The sequence below is a fragment of the Sander lucioperca genome, chromosome 3, assembly GCF_008315115.2.
Source record: "Sander lucioperca isolate FBNREF2018 chromosome 3, SLUC_FBN_1.2, whole genome shotgun sequence".
NCBI classification, from domain to species: Eukaryota; Metazoa; Chordata; class Actinopteri; order Perciformes; family Percidae; genus Sander; species Sander lucioperca.
The window spans coordinates 7,865,641-7,884,505 of NC_050175.1; the positions used below are offsets into that span (position 1 = coordinate 7,865,641).

General features: G+C 41.6%; 1 protein-coding gene across 12 annotated transcripts in view; it reads left to right on the plus strand.

Moving 5' to 3' along the window:
- The window catches only part of nav2a (neuron navigator 2a), a 250,490-nt gene that overhangs the window by 115,427 nt on the left and 116,198 nt on the right, over positions 1-18,865 (plus strand). For 6 of the 12 annotated variants that reach the window (XM_035999234.1, XM_035999236.1, XM_035999237.1 and 3 more), the window contains exon 1: positions 7,080-7,980. The exons of 2 other annotated variants lie outside the window; for them this stretch is intronic. In XM_035999234.1, coding sequence (XP_035855127.1) covers positions 7,762-7,980 — 219 coding nt within the window. In that variant the 5' untranslated portion in view covers positions 7,080-7,761. Of the gene's footprint in view, positions 1-7,079; positions 7,981-18,865 lie in introns of those variants that run through there. 4 more of the 12 variants (XM_031323760.2, XM_035999251.1, XM_035999250.1 and 1 more) reach the window with 2 other exon arrangements.

Sequence of the window (18,865 nt, forward strand, 5' to 3'; positions counted from 1 at the left end):
TCCTTTTCTGTCACCCCAGTTTACTGCAGAGAGACTGTTGTTTGGGTGCAGCTGTCTCCTATGTCTGGCTTTTGTGTGTGTGTGCATGTACTGTACGTGTGTGTGTGTGTGTGTGTGTGTGTGTTTGTGTGTGTGTGTGTGTGTGTGTGTGTGTTTAATTTTTATGATTTTACTCTTGTGTCTTTGCTTTTATTCACGCTACACAGGTTGTGTTGTTTCTTGTGGTGAAGTAGAGAGCTGTGTGTGTGTGTGTGTGTGTGTGTGTGTGTCTGTTATCGTACTTGAGGACCAATTTGAGTTGTTGACCTTGAGAAGGGAGGACGCTGTTGGAAAGAGAAGACATTTGTGTCAGCTCTTTATAGGACCATTTCAGGGATAGGTCTTGGTTTTAGGGTTAAGTTTAGGATTGGGTTTAGTTGCTATCTAATGATGACATGTAGGGTTAGGGTTAGAATGAATGAAATGTTCAAAAGTGTAAACATATTGACAATGGCTTTTGAAAAATAAGAGAAACTGGACGGAGTACAATTATACCATCAGTTTGTTGGCAGAACTGGTTCTTGTTTTAAAGGAGACATATACTCATTTTCAGTTTCATACTTGTATTTGTGGTTTCTACTAGAACATGTTTTGCTTTAATGTTAAAAAACATTATTTTTCTCACACTCTGTCTGAACATACCTCTATTCACCCTCTGTCTGAAATGCTCCGAAAGGCCCAGTCTGCTCTGATTGGCTTGCGAGAAAGATACAGTGCACCTTCACCAAAGGTATTTGTCAAGCCATGGGTAGGGATACTCAGGTTGTGGGCAGTTTATTCTAATAACCCTGCATGTGACATAAGAAGGGGAGCCAAATCTGAATGGCTGGATGAATGTTTTCCATGTTTTCTGATTTTTTTCTGAGTTTGTGGGTAGGCACTCCAGATACCCTAAAAAAGTTTTTTTTAATGATATGTCCCCTTTTAAAGGATATTTCTGGTTTATAACAACTCAGGTTTTATTTTTGTAGTTTTTGCTATCATTCCTATCAGTACTAATAACATTGCGTTCACCATTGGCCTTTGTAAAAGTCAATTGTGAGAACTGGAAACAGGACGATATCGCTAAAAAGGTGTCAGCGACATGGACCATCAGATATTCTGACAGGTTGGAAACAGACGAGCTGTCAAACTATTACCCAAACCGTCTGTTGTAAACATCCATCACAGTTTAAATACCAACCTTCTGCTTCAGCTTCTGCTGTAATTACCGTAGTTGTGCTCACACACAGTTTTCCTGTGCAATGAGGGATTATCTCTGACATTTCGGATTCGCTCACTTTCTGTTTTACCTTTTAAATAAAGTGGTTTAGATAACCTGACTGATGTGTGACTGCTTGTGTTTTGATGACGACATGGTCCCAGATCTCAGCAACCCTTTTGATAATTATCATAACTAGGGCTGGGCGATATGGAGAAAATCGGATATCGCGATACTCTTGTCCTAATACCTCAATGGCGATATTCTAGGGTTGACAATTGGTGCTTTAACAAAATATCTTCACAATGAGATTTAAGATAAATAATCTTCAGTAATGTGGATATAATGACTAAGTGGGTAAAGGTAAAGATAATAGAAGAGCTAGGAACAGTCTGGTAAGTTCAGAAAAGTACATCACTTTACTGTAATGCAGCCTTTAAAACCAGGAAAAGACAACACTTAAGCCATTTACGATATTACGATTTTCAAAATCGAAGACAATATCTAGTCTCATATCACGATATCAATATAATATCAATATATTGCCCAGCCCTAATCATAACTGATAGGAATGATGGCCCACACTATGAAAATAAGACCTAAGTTGTAATAAATGGAATTAAAACTGTAACAAAAGATGTATAGACTGAACTTGAGACTACATTAATTTCCTATTTGTGTGTGTGTGTGTGTGTGTGTGTGTGTGTGTGTGTGTGTGTGTGTTTGATGTGTGCTCCCTCTGAACAGAGTGAACTCAGCTCACAGTGATGACCTGTGTGGATGACAGGAAAGTGACAGGACGTTCCCCCCCACTGCCCCAGAGACCCATTTAGATCGCACACATACACACACAGACACATGTGCCACAGCTGGAGCTGGGCAAGGGCACAAACACACTCAGCAGGATTCACACTGACACACACACACACACACACACACACACACACCCCCCTCGTTTCTCTCTCCTGTCAGTTGGCTGTTTCACAAGCAAACAGGACTTGTTTTTTCCTCCTCCAGCTCATTCTGCTGAGCTGATTTGTGTTGAATATGTAGTAGGTAGGTTGTTCTTTAGTGTGTGTGTGTTTGTCCTGACACTGCGCTGTGTGTTGTCACCCATTCTCACTTGAGCCATACCAGAGCCTTGCTGGGCTTCATGGACTTGGCTCCTCTCCCCCTTGCGTCCGGCCTTACAGCACTGCCACTGTTCATTATTGTAAATAAGTGTGTGTGTGTGTGTGTGTGTGTGTGTGTGTGAGCAAATAGACCAGTGTGTGTAGGTCAAGTTGTAGATCCGGTGCTGTCACAGTGAAAATGTCAGGTCGTTGCTCCAGTTAGCGCAGCTCTTGTCAGTGAGAGCCCACTTGTTCTGCTCTGCTAACTCTGCTAATGAAAACAATCAGGTGTGTGTGTGCGCACAGTTTAATTTCATTTGCGGTGCATAAATATTTAAATATAGGGGTAGAATTGGCTGGATGAAGACTATGGAAATGGATCACTGTCAGCAGACTGTGTTTGAATACATGCATTTAAATGCCCATATTAAACAGTACATTTAAAAAAATATATAACTTAAATAAATAATAAATCAGTTATTGTCGATTTTGTACTTATTAAACATATACTTTCTCAAATTAAGTTTAAGTTTTCTCAGTTTAGATAAAACACTCCGAGGTAAAAATCTGTGGCAAAGCAGAAAAACAAACAATCAAGATTTAACTTGAGAACTCTGATAAAATGATTTTGCAAGTTCCAGTCTGTTTCTGAACTCACTAGTTTTCTTTTGATCCATAACATTTCATACTAGAATCCACTCAGAGAGTGTACCCCACTGCCAAGGATGCACAATGCTCTACATTTGTCATCTTCATATTATAAAATGTTAGGAAATATTCAGGATCACATTTGTGTTTTTACATCGGCCAATCAGCATGATGGTGGCCATGATTTCTGGAAAATACCTAAATCTTTGCTGGAAATGTAAGGACACATTTGGCTGGATATCAAGTGAGCCATACTCATAATCACTGATTTATGAGTATTGTATCATTTGGCTTTAGCGCCACCTGTAGGTGCAGTGCTACCTCCTAAAATGAGCAGAATCGCTTGGATATGTGCATGTCATCTTAATTTGGTTGGAATTTCACTATGCATTCATGAGGCTAGTATCAAATAGGCCTATAATTTGACAAACAATCGTATAGACCATGCCTGCAATTAGAGAAAAACTATATGATATTTACATTTGTAGAAAGAGAGGTAAAAGTATGGCCTATACATTCAGCTTGAACCAGAGAGTCAAAAAAGTTGCTTCTGTACTTCATGAGCCAAAACTTTAAAGTGCTCATATTATGCTCATTTTCAGGTTCATAATTGTATTTACAGGTTGTACCAGAATAGGTTTACATGGTTTAATTTTCAATAAACACCATATTTTTGTTGTACTGCACATTGCTGCAGCTCCTCTTTTCACCCTGTGTGTTGAGCTCTCTGTTTTAGCTACAGAGTGAGACATCTCACTTCTGTACCAACTTTGTTGGGAGTCGCACATGTGCAGTACCTAGTTAAGGACTACTAGCCAGTCAGAAGCAGAGCATGAGGGAGTGCCATGTTAGCAGCTAGGCGACCATTATAACATGTGTTACAAAGTGACCACGTTCATCACTGAAGTAAAGGCTGGACTACAATAGAGCTGTTTGGAGCAGTTTGTGAACAGTGTTTTCTGTTGGAGATGGTAAGGCCCTTTGGGGTGGACTTTGTGCTTTTTCACTTTGTAAACCTACAACGTGCACAAAAAAGATACATAACACAATAAAGGAAAGGGAAAACGCCAAAAAGCATAATATGAGCACTTTAAATGTTTTGTAAAGTGGCACTATTGGAGTCAGCTCCACACCAAACTATTGATGACTTTTTTGGACCTTCCACCAATAAAAAAAAAAAAAAAGAAAATCAAATAAACAAATGGAAACATCACCTCCTTGGCGCACCCTAAGGCTGTGTTCAGACAGGCACTAGTACAGGCGAGGAAATGCAGCCTTCTCTTTCATTTCAGTGAGACCATCGAGTGGGCACTGTGGTGGTAACGCTGAGGAAAATACACGGTCGTCCGGCAATAAAGTTGAACTTGACCCTACTTTTGCTGCAACACAATGTGATGTTATCTATCAAACACTGTATTAGCCAATCAAATACATGCAAATGCACATTGTAGATTCATTTGTAATGTGAGCGGCCTATTTCTACTGTTTACATGGCGATCACCGACCCGGAGGGTAGAGTGAATGCCCCGGTAACACAGTCATTTTCCAGAGTTTAATATCCTGTCTAATATATTGTAAAAGTCTGTGCGGTGTTTTGGTGTCTGTTGAGCCTTCACACTCATTTATCTCTTACTCAGACTGGACCTCCTGGATTATATTTCATCGTCTCACCAACACCTGAAGCAACACGCCCCCACTAATCCGCACCCCCTTGCTTTTGCTTTAACGCAGTGCTGTTTTCCGGTCTTAACCTGGAAAGACCAAAAACCATGTCAAAGCTGACCACAGTTAAATTAGTAGTCCTGCTATACTCCCCAATGTTGATAATTCAGTACTTCAGCATCTATGCAGTTCATATATAATCTCTGTTGACACAAATCTCTTTCCAATAGCTACAGAGCTCACAGCAAACACCCACCCTCCACCCCACACAAATGTTTATTATTCTAAGAAGAAATACAGTATAAACACACAGCAGAGCAGGCAGTGGGTGTCCTAGTTATTACTGTCAATACCGCCCATTTACAGCCAAACGGGCTCTATTATTAGACTGCACTGGACTGTCATCAGGTATCTTCAAAGGTTTCTACATAAATCACATATGACTGTTTTTTTTTTCCTGCTCTGTGAAGTGCTGTGTTGTGATCTGCGAGGGTCTGGGACATGTTTACCATCACACAGAGGATAGTAGGAAAATAATGGAAGTTTCCCTTGTTATGTTATGCTGGGCTCTGTATGTTTTTCTTGTTTTTCTAAAAAAGACAGATTGACATCTGAGGCTAGCGGAGTGGAATTAATGTATTTTCCTATATGTTTCAGTCAGCCAGTTGGTGCATGTTTTGGTGTCAGGATATAGGTTTCCAATCAGGGAGGCAGTCTGGCTTTTCACTCATCACCAGTTACAACATTGTCAGTAGTTTATGACAAGGTGCAGTATATGTGGCCTACAGATAGTGATCATCATAAGGTAAATATTTAGAATGGAAATGAAATGAATTGTATTTCAGTTTCAGAATGACAGTGTAATCTACAGCATACAGTGAATTTACCTCATAAAGAATTATGTCAGGCTAAAAATGTGGTCTGAATAAAACGTTTAATCCACCTTAAATGATACAGGCATTCCTTGACTGGCATATTGCACATCCAAAATCCATAAACAGTGTGTAAAACGCTGCCTAACTTGGGCATTGATTAAAAAAACTGGAGCTGTAAATCTCTAATCAAATGTTTGGACCCTTAGCAGTCAGCATCACATCTCCACACACACCAAAATGGCACTAAATCATAATCAGATATTAGTATTTACATAATTTAGGATTAATGTAACAAGATTAAGATTAACATACAAAACACGTCCTCTCCTGAATTAAATCATTGCTCTTATAAAGTGTGTGTGTGTGTGTGTGTGTGTGTGTGTGTGTCCCCGTCCATCTGTACTTTCTCTAATTCCATCTCCTCCTCCGGTTAGCGGCAGTATAAACTGAGATGAGCTTTTGACATTGAACTGAACAGAAATTACCAGCATTTTGTGATATCAGATATTGTGTTTAAGATGCTTTCTTTTCATTTGCCACAAAATGTTGTACAGACATTCATGCTCCACAGAGGATGTATCACAATGACTCAATGACATCGATTCCCTGAGTTTTCATCTGGTGCCACCACAGACAGTAAAAAAAGATGGAGGAGGTGTCTCCACTTCCTCCCACTGTACAAAAGTGAAGCCAAAATATCCCGGATACGGGTGCCGCTATCTTGTAGTTTTGGAGTCAGAGTCCACGCAGTAGTGATCGGGCGGTGGAGCCACGGTATTGAAGTCCCGCCCATACACCCGCCCCACCAATCACGAGTCAATCGCAGCTGTCAATCATGACGTTTCACTCCATTTTTATAGCATCAAATAACTTACGTTATCAGAAATACTGTATTTCACTGAATAAGTGAAAACCTTGACCTGCTGGTGGCTAGATGAAAAGCCAGGGGGATTATCAGAGTCAGTAGGTTTAATCTTCTAGGGAACATGAATGTCTGTACAAAATATCATGCTGACCATCCTAATAGTTGTTGATGTTGTTGATCCCTAGAGCCATGCCGCTAGCATGGCTAAAAATCCACATGACAAAACACTTCAACTGATTAAAAAAATCACTCCTTAAATCCTATATTTCATCAAACAAAAAACAGTTTTAAAAAAAGTGGCCTGATATGATTTGTTCATTACTATGGAAAATACATAGTTTAATGTGACCCACATAAATACTGGAGGAATTGTCACTTATAGCTCGTGGGATTCAACTCCTTCACAAGCAAACAAAATGATCCCGCTAAACTGGCAAACCCTTAACTCAAGATGAGATTAAATAGCTCCCCAAGATGGGCATTTTTGTATGAAAAGAAAGTAAGAGAAATAGAGAGGCAGGCTGGAGGAGCATACTGAGTAGATGTGTTGAGCTTTTCTCCACATATGTCAGTGCTGATCTAAGCCACACCTGCTGTTAACCACGACTTAGAGGGAGAGAGAGAGAGGCAGCAGAGTGCAGTGTGTTTCAGGCTGTGTAGTCACAGGCTGAGCAGTCGTTGAAGCGAGCGGTCGCTATATCACCACTGCCTTTTCTTTTTTTTTCTCCATCTCTCGGTCTGTCCTCAACGGAGCTCGGTCTTTCCTCCTGTCATCCTGAAGCGATGGTGTAGTTAACAGGGCTTTGTGGGAGAGGAACTGCCCTGCCTCCTGTAGGATCTTTTTGCCAATCGCTCACTCGGTGCTGGAAAAAAAAGGGAAGGGAACACTTGCTCTGCCACCAGGAAACTGGGGAATCCTCTGAGTGTAAAGTGGGATTTTTGTTGTTTCTTTCCTGGACTTTGCACAGTGGATTTTCCCCAATTTCCATCTGGAAACATTTTTTTTTTTTAAAGAACACTGTGAAGAGGATTTGGTCTTTTCTACAAGATATAAAGAGCTGAAGGAAACAGGTGGAATCAGTGGGCTTTAAGCCCCCCACTGCATGTTGGGGAGCTCAGCTCACCCCCCTGCTGAGATCCAGCAGGAGCAGCCAAGACCCGAACACAGACAAATTACACATTACACATATTACCAAGTTGCAGATCAGGTGCAAACTGCACATGTGTTTCTTCAATCCGGTAACACCTTTACAGCTGGACCATATGTGAGTTAAAGAGGAGTCTTGCTGACTAGTGGCAGAGTTTCCATCTCAGTGTGAGAGGGAGGGGAGGGTGCAGTCAACAGGCGGTCAGGAGAAGATGCCAGCCATCCTGGTGGCCTCAAAGATGAAATCAGGACTCCCCAAACCCAAACCGGTGCACAGCGCCATTCCCATCCCCCAGACCCACAGAAGGCCATCAGCTCTAGCACTGCCTTCGGCGCCCGTCAAGACCCAGATCTCCTCACTGGGCCAGCAGGTGGGCGCAGGACCCCCAAAAAGCATCACACCAGGGTCAGAGGATGGAGAAGACACTCAGGTCAGGATGTAAAACTGTAAACCTCTACCCACACCTGCTGAGTGGTGTTCCACTGTCCTACTTATAGTCATTTTGGCCCTTCATATTAGATCTCTATCCACCTAAGTACTTATGACTCAATACAGCCACTATCTAATGAATGTAGGTGGTGTTGGCTCACTGCCTACTCAACAAGATGTTGTAGAAGGTACAATATGTGATTTAGTTCATTTTGAACATTGCTGGATAAAATAATAGATATCTGCCTCTCTTGTTGTAAAGATGTTCTGTAAAGATTTCGGCAGGTATCCTTTACAATAGTATTTCATTTGACTAATTAGTGATTTGATTCTTCAAATTAATAACCCTAAAAATCATTGTGATGGCTTTGGTTTCCATCCCATTATGATCTAAATGCTGTTATATGAGATTTTACTGTCTGACAAGGATGAAATTATGAAGGAAAATTGAGTGTTTTCCGTATAAACACGGAAAGACGTCGTCAGTCTCTTCAGATTGTGTCAATGTGCGTTTATGTATTTCTGTGCCTTTCTCTTTTCTCAGCCGTGGTGGCTCTTTAAATGATAATCTTTTGTAAATCAATACACATAATTTCAGTACTTTCTCTGGCTCAGTTTGACATAACAGAAATACAACGCCAAATTCAGTAATTTCCTGGAAGGAGACGGAGCAGGCTGTGTCTCTGCTATCCAGGATGGCAGCGTAGCAGGATATCAGGGGGGCTGTTGTGCTGTGTTTGTGTGAAATATTGGCTGCACTTAGCAACCCCACACAAACGGCTGCAGCGGCGAGAGGCATCGTTCTAACGCCATGTAAGGCAGTGAAGGGAAGGAGGTGTCTGTGTGTGTTTGTGTGTATTAGAGGGCCAGCATGTGCATCCTTGGCAACCTGTCTTTACAGTAAGCGTGACTTGGAGCCACTGAGGCTTCCAGCACTCCGTTGTTTAGGATACAAATTTGAATCCAAATTTGAATAGCCCCGCGCTACCGGACACGGCACGTGTCCACTGCTGGTGTCATTTGTTTGGTGGCTAATCACGTTTTCTCACTGACCTACTTTCCCTGACTTTCTATCTCTCATCTCTGTCCTTTTTTCTCTCCCTCTTTTCATCCCTGTTGTGCCGATGAAGCAACCGTCTTCACCCTCGGCTGGGTTAACCCGTGACCTTCCTGACCAGCAGCAGTGATGGATTGCAGTACATAACTGCAATATTCGCATCACTGCTGCTGACTGTTTGTGTTATGTGACATTTATTTTCTAAATGTTTGCTCTGTGTGTTTGTTTGTGTGTTTGTGTGTGTGTGTGTGTGTTTGTGTTATGTGACATTTATTTTCTAAATGTTTGCTGTGTGTGTGTGTGTGTGTGTGTGTGTGTGTGTGTGTGTGTGTGTGTAGCACATTTATGTGAGTGTTTTCTAAATGTTTAGGCAACGGAATCACCTTACCTTAGCTACAGTGCTGAACATTATGTTGGTCACCTAATTTTATCAGGCAAAAATAAAAAAAAAATGTTGTCCATATCAGCATGGATTGATAGTGACAAACACAAACCAATTTCATATAGAGATAGCATTTTCCCTTAAGACAACAGTGTGACAATCAGAGGCTTTCAGTGGTCCACTTGCTGCTAAAAAATTGCACATGTTAAATCATTAATTCAATCAATCAATTAAATATGATTTCTACATCAGAGTTGCAGGTATCTGTGTTCATCTCTGTGTTCATGAGAAGAACAGTTGTGTACTACATCTAGACACCAAGCATCTCAGTTTCATTGTAAACTACATAGTAAAGATACAATTTTACTTATAGCACAGATGCTAAAATAGGAGCATATAAAATGATTAAAAGATTTAAATATGAGATAAAACAAAAACATTTTTTTACACTATTGGCCTTCAGATTGAAAAAAAAAAATGGATAGATTCTCTAATAGTGCGTGGTTATCCCTTTAAAACAGGGAAAGATTGTTATTGGTCTCATAGCTCAGTTTGATCGTCCTCATTTCTGGACTGTGTCTGCTGGGCTTCACTCCAGGGACTGACTGAACTAGAGGAAGGCCTGAGAGGCAGAACTGCTGGTGAGGACGCTGCATCGCTGTGAGTGCGGGTCCAACCCTTTGTCGGTCCTCAGTGTGAACCCAATCAGCTCTGAGGGCAGAGTGAGATGAGACGAGGCTCTCTGGAGACATGGAGGCCGCTTTATGTTTTTGGTGCTTTCACGACCGACTTGGGAGACACAATGTTGAGACTCTTTCCTTTAGTCTAATAATCAGGAGTAGTTCATTCTTCCAAAACAATTTTCCTAGAGCTGCCATTTTGCACCAACAATCATACACGGCGAAAAATCCATCATAGGAGAGGCGGAGAGACCAATTTCAGCACCCACAGTGGCAACAAATAGACATGAATCCAGTACAGTCATAAGAGTGGGTTGAGGATTGAGTCATTTCTCAACTAGGAAAACTTGTCCTCCTGCTCTTACTATCTCTATCACTGTCAGTTTGTTTTTATTTGACATTTATTAAACGAGGATGGTCTCTAAATCTAAATCCAAACACATAAGGAAGTGAAGTAAGGAAAGGAATAAGGATACTATATTAATAATAGTCATTTCACTGGGAAATGGCTGAATGCACCAAAACACCAAAATGCATTGAACGTGACACCGATAACTACCAGCAGCACACGTTTGCAGTTATCTGAGGGATTAGTGAAGTCATGGCAGAGTGTAGTCGAGGCCTCGCTTCTAACAAACATCCAGCTGGATGACCCAGTTGGCACTAAACACACAAACATGTTGGGTACACCTGTAACAAGGAGTTAATCCATAATGCAATGAGAGCAGCAGGAGGCAGAAAGAGACATCCAGGTCGTGTTTACAGACAGGAGAGAGGACAGTAAATTCTGTCTGTATACTTAGTTGTGTTGTGTTGTAGGCCTGCACGATTTGGGGAAAAATATGAATCGCGAATTTTTAGCTTAGAATTGATATCACGATTCTCTGCCACGATTAATGTTTATTGCACACATGAACCATGACAAAACAAAACAAATTGGCACCTATAGCACATTGCACATCATCACAAGCCTGTAAACATAGGGGCTTCGATGAATGAAGAAAATAAAGTACATACTGGCCATTTAAGTACAGTAGGCTACCAAAAATAGTGACGTATAACACATTGAACTAAATATGGTCCTGATACAGGCTCTATCTGAACTCCTTAAACATGTCTTTACATAATTAAAACATGTCAATCAACATGCTGCAGCTAGAGCTTCAGTCTCTAGAGGAATGGAGTTTGTCAATTGCCAATTTAAGTACAGTATCAAAAACAGAATGATTTCTTAGCACACTCTTTAACTGCTTGCCTTTTATAGAATTAACATTCAACTGGCCATTCAAGTAGGTTACCAAAAATACAAGTTTAACACACTGTGCTGAATAGGGCCCTGAACATGGCTGTAAATAGGCTCATTGAAACGTCTTTCGGACCTCTTGGCTTGTACGGCTTCATCATATTGCACTTTGTGGTGACGTTTGAGGTGCTGGTAAAGATTTCTGGTGTTACCTTGCGGTGCTGCAACGAGGGCAAAGCATGCTTTGCAAATCACATCAAACTGACCCTCGCCGTCTTGCTTGAATCCAAAATACTTCCAAACCACCGAATGGTTCGGTTTGAGACTGAGTGGTTGGCTGATTCTCGTCACTAGTACCTGGGTTTTCATCAATATCCATTTGGTTTATTTCCGAACTACCGCGCTCGCTCGACGAGTGAAACACGTGACTAAAAGGTGCTTTGTCATTGGCTGAGGGTGAAGCCCGGAACTGACGAGTGAAGCATGTGACTTAACGGCGCTTTGTCATTGGCTGAGGGTGAAGCCCTGAACTTTGTGGGTGCTGTCCTTCCCTAAAATGACCCCCCAAAAATCGAACAGGGTGAATCGAGATCGCAGATTTTATAATGATTTATCGTGCAGGCCTCTTGTGTTGTGGTGTGGTCAGTGTTGGGAAGGATACTTTCAAAACGTATTCCGTTACAGAATACAGAATACATGGCCAAAAATGTACTTTGTAACGTATTCCGTTACATTACTCAATCTGAGTAACATATTCTGAATACTTGGATTACTTCCACATTGAATTGCATTTTATAAGTGTAGGAATGCGGCCATTAAATCCTGCTTACTAAACAGGCCTATTCTGGTGTGTTCTTCTGTTCCAACTGGCTGAATGTGTACCTAAACAAGCAGATAGATTGTTGTATTTGTAGTCCCGAACTGCATACTACAAAAATCTAACTGCAGTCTAAGCTACCACGAGCTAATTTTAGCTAACGTTAGCTAGCATGTCAAACGGGGCTAGTCAGTCTTTCAACGGCTCTGGGGATAGTAAATCAGCACGTAGGAGAATGTAAAGTTGCACGTCAACTATAAAAATACTGCTTGCAAGCAGAGGTTATATTTTGTTCTCCCTTCTCTTTCTTTAATGTGAAATGCTGTTTGAATTTCCAAGATAGAAACACATTCCTGCCCTGGCTCTGTTGTGCCAGCTCCGACTCCATTATGACTGATCACACAAATAACTCATTTTTTCGTTTTCATATTGGGGCTTCTGGGAAATGCATGGAGTTGCCTTAATTTATTTAGAGAGTGAATAAACTTGTGAAAGTGTCGTCATGCAATCCATTGATTTCAACAATGTAACTGTATTCTAAATACCAACTATTTAAATTGTAACGGAATACAGTTACTCATAATTTGTATTCTGAATAGGTAACACTGATACATGTATTCAGTTACTCCCCAACACTGGGCGTGGTGTGGTGTGTATGTGAAGTCTGGCACAATCTGCTGAATCTGATGTAAAGGTGATAGTCTGGAAATGTGTGTGTGTGTGTGTGTGTGTGTGTGTGTGTGTGTGTGTGTTCTTTCCGTCTCGTGTGAAACCATATGAAAAGACAAGCTGTTCTGACCTTTAACCTTTCACCATACTTTAATACAGAGAGCAATGCCTGCACAGATACTCTGCTTCCCTCTAGTGGCTGTTTATTTACCCTACACCCGATTCCATTCACAAACACTAGCAGGAGGTGTGCGTGCGTGCGCGCTTCTCTATTCATCTTTAATGCCTTAGTTTTATCCCTGGCCCCCTTATCTTTCTCTCTGAGTGTTTTCTTTCTCCTTTGCTCTCTCTCACTCTTTCATTTCAAGTTTTCATTGTTGCCAGCTCATTAATTCTCAGCTACAGCTTTGAAAAAGAAAAGGTTCAAACGAAGAATCTCTGAAAGCCACATTCACAGCGGAAGACCCTGAAAAATTAATTTTGATGCTACGTAGAGCATAGACCATTATAATTCACAAACACACACACACACACACACACACACACACACACACACACACACACACAGTCAAATGCTCTCTCACACATGAGAACACAGCCACATAGAGAGATTTGTCTGTGTGCCAGTGTGATAAGGAGCTCATATCTTAATAAGTATCTTTCCAGATAAAGGCTTAAGTCAGGCTCTGTGTAAAGACTGGCTTTATTAGACTCATTATGAAAGCACACCACGGCCTGAGAGCTAAATCCCAATCACATAAACAACATATTGGGACCGGTGAAGAGGGTCACAGGCCACGTCAGCTAATATTTACTAAGATGATCATGTTGTAAATAAACCAGGATCCACAACTTAGGCAGCCACATATCCAGGAGAGACGAGCTTAGTCTGAATACCTAATCATCACTGTGTGATAGATGCATCAACGACGCAGAGCTCCTTAAATCAACTTCCTTCGTTCTTGAAGATGTGTAATTGCCTGACATTTCCCTAATTTGAATAATTTAAATTGGGTGTAATTTCATTGTAGGAATTGGTTTGACCGTGAACCTGCAATATCCAGTGATATGTGTGAACTCATTTAATTATTATGGATTCAAAGCTAATTAAATGACCCTTAATGGCAAACTATGGATCAATGACAATGGAGGTTAGCGATTAGACTCAGACTCAATATATACATTTGGGGTGAAAACCAAGCAGGAAAACCGGGGAATGACATATTTAGTTGCCTGGTTATTCATTCAGATAAACTGTAGTTATTCATTTAATGCCTGTGTTTCCCCTCTAACATTCGAAAACATCTGAATAGTTGAGCATTAAACGGTTACTAACATCAACATTTTTCTGTTAGTTTAATTACATTTGCTAAAATTATCAACAAAAGATCAGTTTACAACATTTTTGATATTAAGTTATAATAACATATAATAAGAGATTAAGTTATGTTCTGCCTCTATTTAGAAGTGAACGTAGGCTACAGCTGACAGCAACTTAATACTAAAGGCCTATAGTGTCTGGCTTATATCCAGCATGTAGCTAACGTTGGAAAGTGTTCTGCATGTGGCGTCTGTGTCTCCAAACACGGACACACATACATAACGTACAGATACGTCTCGATAGGTAAATGGAATATAATTAGGTTTTGCTCTGTTGGTAGGACAAAACAAGCAATTTAAAGATGTCATCTTGAGTCTGTCAAATGGGTACCTTTTGACATTTTCGGACAAATAATCAAGAGATGTCATGCTGTCCCATGATGGACTTTCAAGCCTGGCGTTTGATTCTAGAGAAACAAAACCACTAAACAGTTGATAAAGGTATGGTTAAAACTAATGAATAATTCAAATGTCTTGCATCAACCTTTAAAACCCATTTCACTTGACCCCTAGAAGAGAGCTCTCTCATGTCTCGAGCTTCCCCTCCACCCCAGCATCCTGTATCCTGTGAAAGGCAATAATGATTTTTTTTTTTTATGGCTTTAACATCCAGCCTGAGTGTCCTGAAGACCCGGCCCAGCAGGTGAGAGTGAAAGGCAAAGCACCATCGTGCTGCATTGGATTGCTAATGCTCTCCTACCCACCCACAGGAGGACAGATTGGGTGGGGGTATGGGTGACTATATATTGCTGCCTTTTTACCATTACCATGACAAAGGGCCACACATACACATATGTCTCCTCAGGAGGAGATGCAAGTTAAAGCCAGATTTAATGGATGTTTTGGTGATTCATTGTTGGAGAGTTCATTGTTCAAAGGAATAACCGAGGTTTTAACAGACTGCAAGAGTTCAGACAAAGAGCACAGGAAGAAAGGACATGTCTTGTTAGGTCTTGTGAGTGATCCTCATGCATTCAACTTATGCACTTTATCATTTTGTGTTTGTATCTGTTACAGTTGTCATGTGAAAAGCCTCATTTTTAAATTAGAAAGCCATCAGAAAGTGTCAGTCTTTTTTTTTTTTTTTTTTTTTTTTTGTGAAGGCTGTTTTCTGTAGTTCCTGAAAGCTGACACTTTGGAGATAAGAGGTTTTCACCCAACAGCGACCCACACGTGTTACAATCTGCATCAGGCAGGTGGAAGCCCATGTTGCTGTTGATAAGAGCAACAACGCACCTCTGCGTGCTCTCTCAGAGGACACAGAGATGGTCGTCCTGCAGCTTCATGCGGCTGGGCTGATACCAGGAGGGGCTTCAGTCACAGGCAGACTGTGGTCAGATGGGGAGATAGCAGCAGGCCTGAAGTCTGTGGCTTTTATCTGACGATGAGGAGGCAGGTGCTCCCCCAGCAGCCACCTGAGCAGCTTTTCATTGTGAAATGGCACAGGCTGGGTGCAGGGTTTCCTGCAGGATTTGTATTGACCCTTTGCAAACACGTCACACGACCACGTGACGGCGCCATGACGGACGGCGGAAGCACAGACTAAACAGTAGTGGACGAGCGGAAAGTTTCATAGTTTCAATCAGTTTGAAATACATAACACTAAATAAACTATTTGTGGCTTTATATGGCTTCTTCTATTGAACAACAAGTTGTCGTGCCGTTATCGGTCGAGGTAGGGCATCTGGTAGGTGCTCACAAAGAGCAGTATTTGGAGAAGTTGGAGATAGCAGGATTGGATACCAACCCTTAATTTGTTCTCCCTCCGTTTTCACGGACCTCATTAAATCACAGAGTCTGCCCGACTTCAGTCCACACGATCTGTACCACTATGTGGTAAACGCTGGGGTATCCCCGTATACTGGTGCTGATCTCAAAGCTTTTAAAAGTGTGGATGCTAACCAGTTCTTTGTAGCTGGCTGGGTTAGAGGTACGTGATGCTACGCTAACGGCGGGGGGAGGTACATCATAATGGCAAAGATAAGACATCAATCTAGGGTTTATTTTGTATTAACATCTATTCTTTACTTAAAGGAGAATTCCGGGCAATTTTTACGTTAATCTTGATCGCTATAGCTACGCGAGTACTTTCGATACCCGAATCAGTGCAGGTAACACGGAGAAGCTGCAGCTACGTACTACAAGCGTCCACTGAGCTAAAACGGCAGTGGTCAGGGCAAGTTTTAGAGTGCCTTTGTGCCTCTTAACATACACAAAATGCAATTAATATGTCTGTGCCACATGAACAGGGCCTTTACATGTCAACAAGATGCGTTATCAACTCAGACATTGTTTAAATTCACCTACCCTGGTCCCTGTCTCGATCCTGCTGGTAGCTAGCTTGCCCTGCTAGCTGATAGCCGTTAGCTGCTAGCTGCCGTCCAGTGAGTGTATTCAGACAGGCTTCTGTGATAATCATCCCAATAATAATCCGCGGAGCGGCGGTGGTGTGGCTATGTCCTCCAGAGGACAGGTCATGTCACGTCTTGAAGTTTATTCCCCCCTAAAAAAACAATATGTGGTAGTAGCTGGATGGCACTCACCGGACGGCAGCTAACGGCTATCAGCGAGCAGGGCAAGCTAGCTACCAGCAGGATCGAGACAGGGACCAGGGTAGGGGAATTAAAACAATGTCTGAGTTGCAAACGCATCTTGTTGACACGTAAGGGCCCTGTTCATGTGGCACAGACATATTAATTGCATTTTGTGTCTGTTAAGAGGCACAAAGGCCCCGACCACTGCCGTTTTAGCTCAGTGGACGCTTGTAGTACGTAGCTGCAGCTTCTACGTGTTACCTGCACTGATTCGGGTCGGGGTTTTTTCTATCGAAAGTACTCGCGTAGCATAGCGATCAAGACTAACGTAAAAATTGACCGGAATTCTCCTTTAAGTAAAGATTTATATAACACGTAGCCCATGTTTTTAGAGGACATGGTCGGTCGTGGCTACCCATACCGTTGTTCACTGGATGTGCCAATGCAACTTCCTAGCTAATGGATGCCTGAACACATCCCAGCTCTTGGAAGTGCAGTCATTAATTATCTATCACATGTTAATCCATGCAGTAAATCACGGAGTGTCTATGATCAGTAGTAACCACACATAATTGTAACATCTAGCCATCTTCTTATCTGTGATTATATTCGCTGCGTAGCCTATGTTTAGATTTGACCGGTGGATATTACGACGCGATGGGCAGCAGCTAGCGAGCCGTCCAAAGCTAGCTGCAGCTAGCTCGTCAGCTAGCCGGGGTAGGAGCTCCGCAGACCCGCATTTAACTCGTTTTTGAAGCTAGATTCCGTGCCATGTCATCTTTAATTTAACCAATATTTTTTGTATGTGTGTTAAGTTAAATGATCAATGGAACGGCTTTCTTTTTTGGATATGTAGCTAGGTCAGTGAATAACCGATGTTAGCTAGTTATGTGAGTCATCATCGGGTTGGACCTGTTAGCTGGTTAGCACGGCAGCTAGCTGGTTGAGGATCATTTTATTTATCACTCATTTCCATTTGAAACAGAAAGGCAATACATACACATGCTTGTGTTGGTGAAGATTACTCTGCACATTGTGAATGTGAGAACACAAACATGAACGAAAATGTACGAGTTTAGCTTGCCGTCCATCTACAGCATAGCTCTTCCGCCGTCCGTCATGGCGTTCATAATTCGCGCGAGTGGAGCGTGACGTCACGTGCAAAGGGTCAATAGATTAGGGTTGCCACGCTTAAGATTTTTAAGTCTTCTTCATGGTGCTGAAGGTCCACCTCGTTAAACTCATGGTGCATTCAAGTGTGCCTTGTAAACTCTTGAGAAAGTCAAACTGTTGTCTTAAAGTGCACTGCCGCCGCTGCTAAAATTTCTTTAGATTTAATCGAATCGTAGATTTGGAGAATCGTGACAGATTTCAAATAATTATTTGGGCTTCCTACTGTAGATCCAACTTTGCTTATAATTTCATGAAATTGGAAAAACTGTAGTCATGATTGTTTTATCTACCAGTTCAGCTGCATAATTTATCTGAGAAGCCTACATCTGTTTTAAAGGTTTTTACTTGCTAGAAGAAATGTGCATTTTTACACATTTTGTAATCAATAAATCATCCTGGTGCTAGAGTAATTTCAAATACGTTTAGTGTTTAGTTTAATGTCTACCTTTTGGGTTTCTTATATACCTTCTCGATAAAATAAAAAATTCAAGAGAAAATGTTTTTCCTTGAACATGTGAAAAGCTGAGCTTCTTTAAGGATACACATGATCATATGGCAGTTGGCTCCAGTCATGACCTCATCTCTGCCTAATGTGTCTCGATCAGATTCCACTTCCTGTGCGGTTGTCCCCTCGCCTTCCTGTGTGAGGTCATGGCTGAGGACATAACCATATTAATTAAGACCGGGCATCTGCTTCTCTTGAGTCGACGTCCTTCCATTGATCACCCCCCCCCCCCCCAAAAGGTGCCTCTTCTTCTTCAGTTTCTCTCCTTCTCTGCTTCCCGTGCGTTAGTTGTCACAGGGAGCCCGTTGGTGCAGACAAACGGGTCATTGTGAATGGCGCCCCCTGGGGAATCGATGCTGCAGAGGCGGTTAGACTAACACAATCAGCTCCATCTCTGTCTGGAAACAGAAGGCAGTGTGGAAAAAAAGAAAAGAAAGCAGGACAGG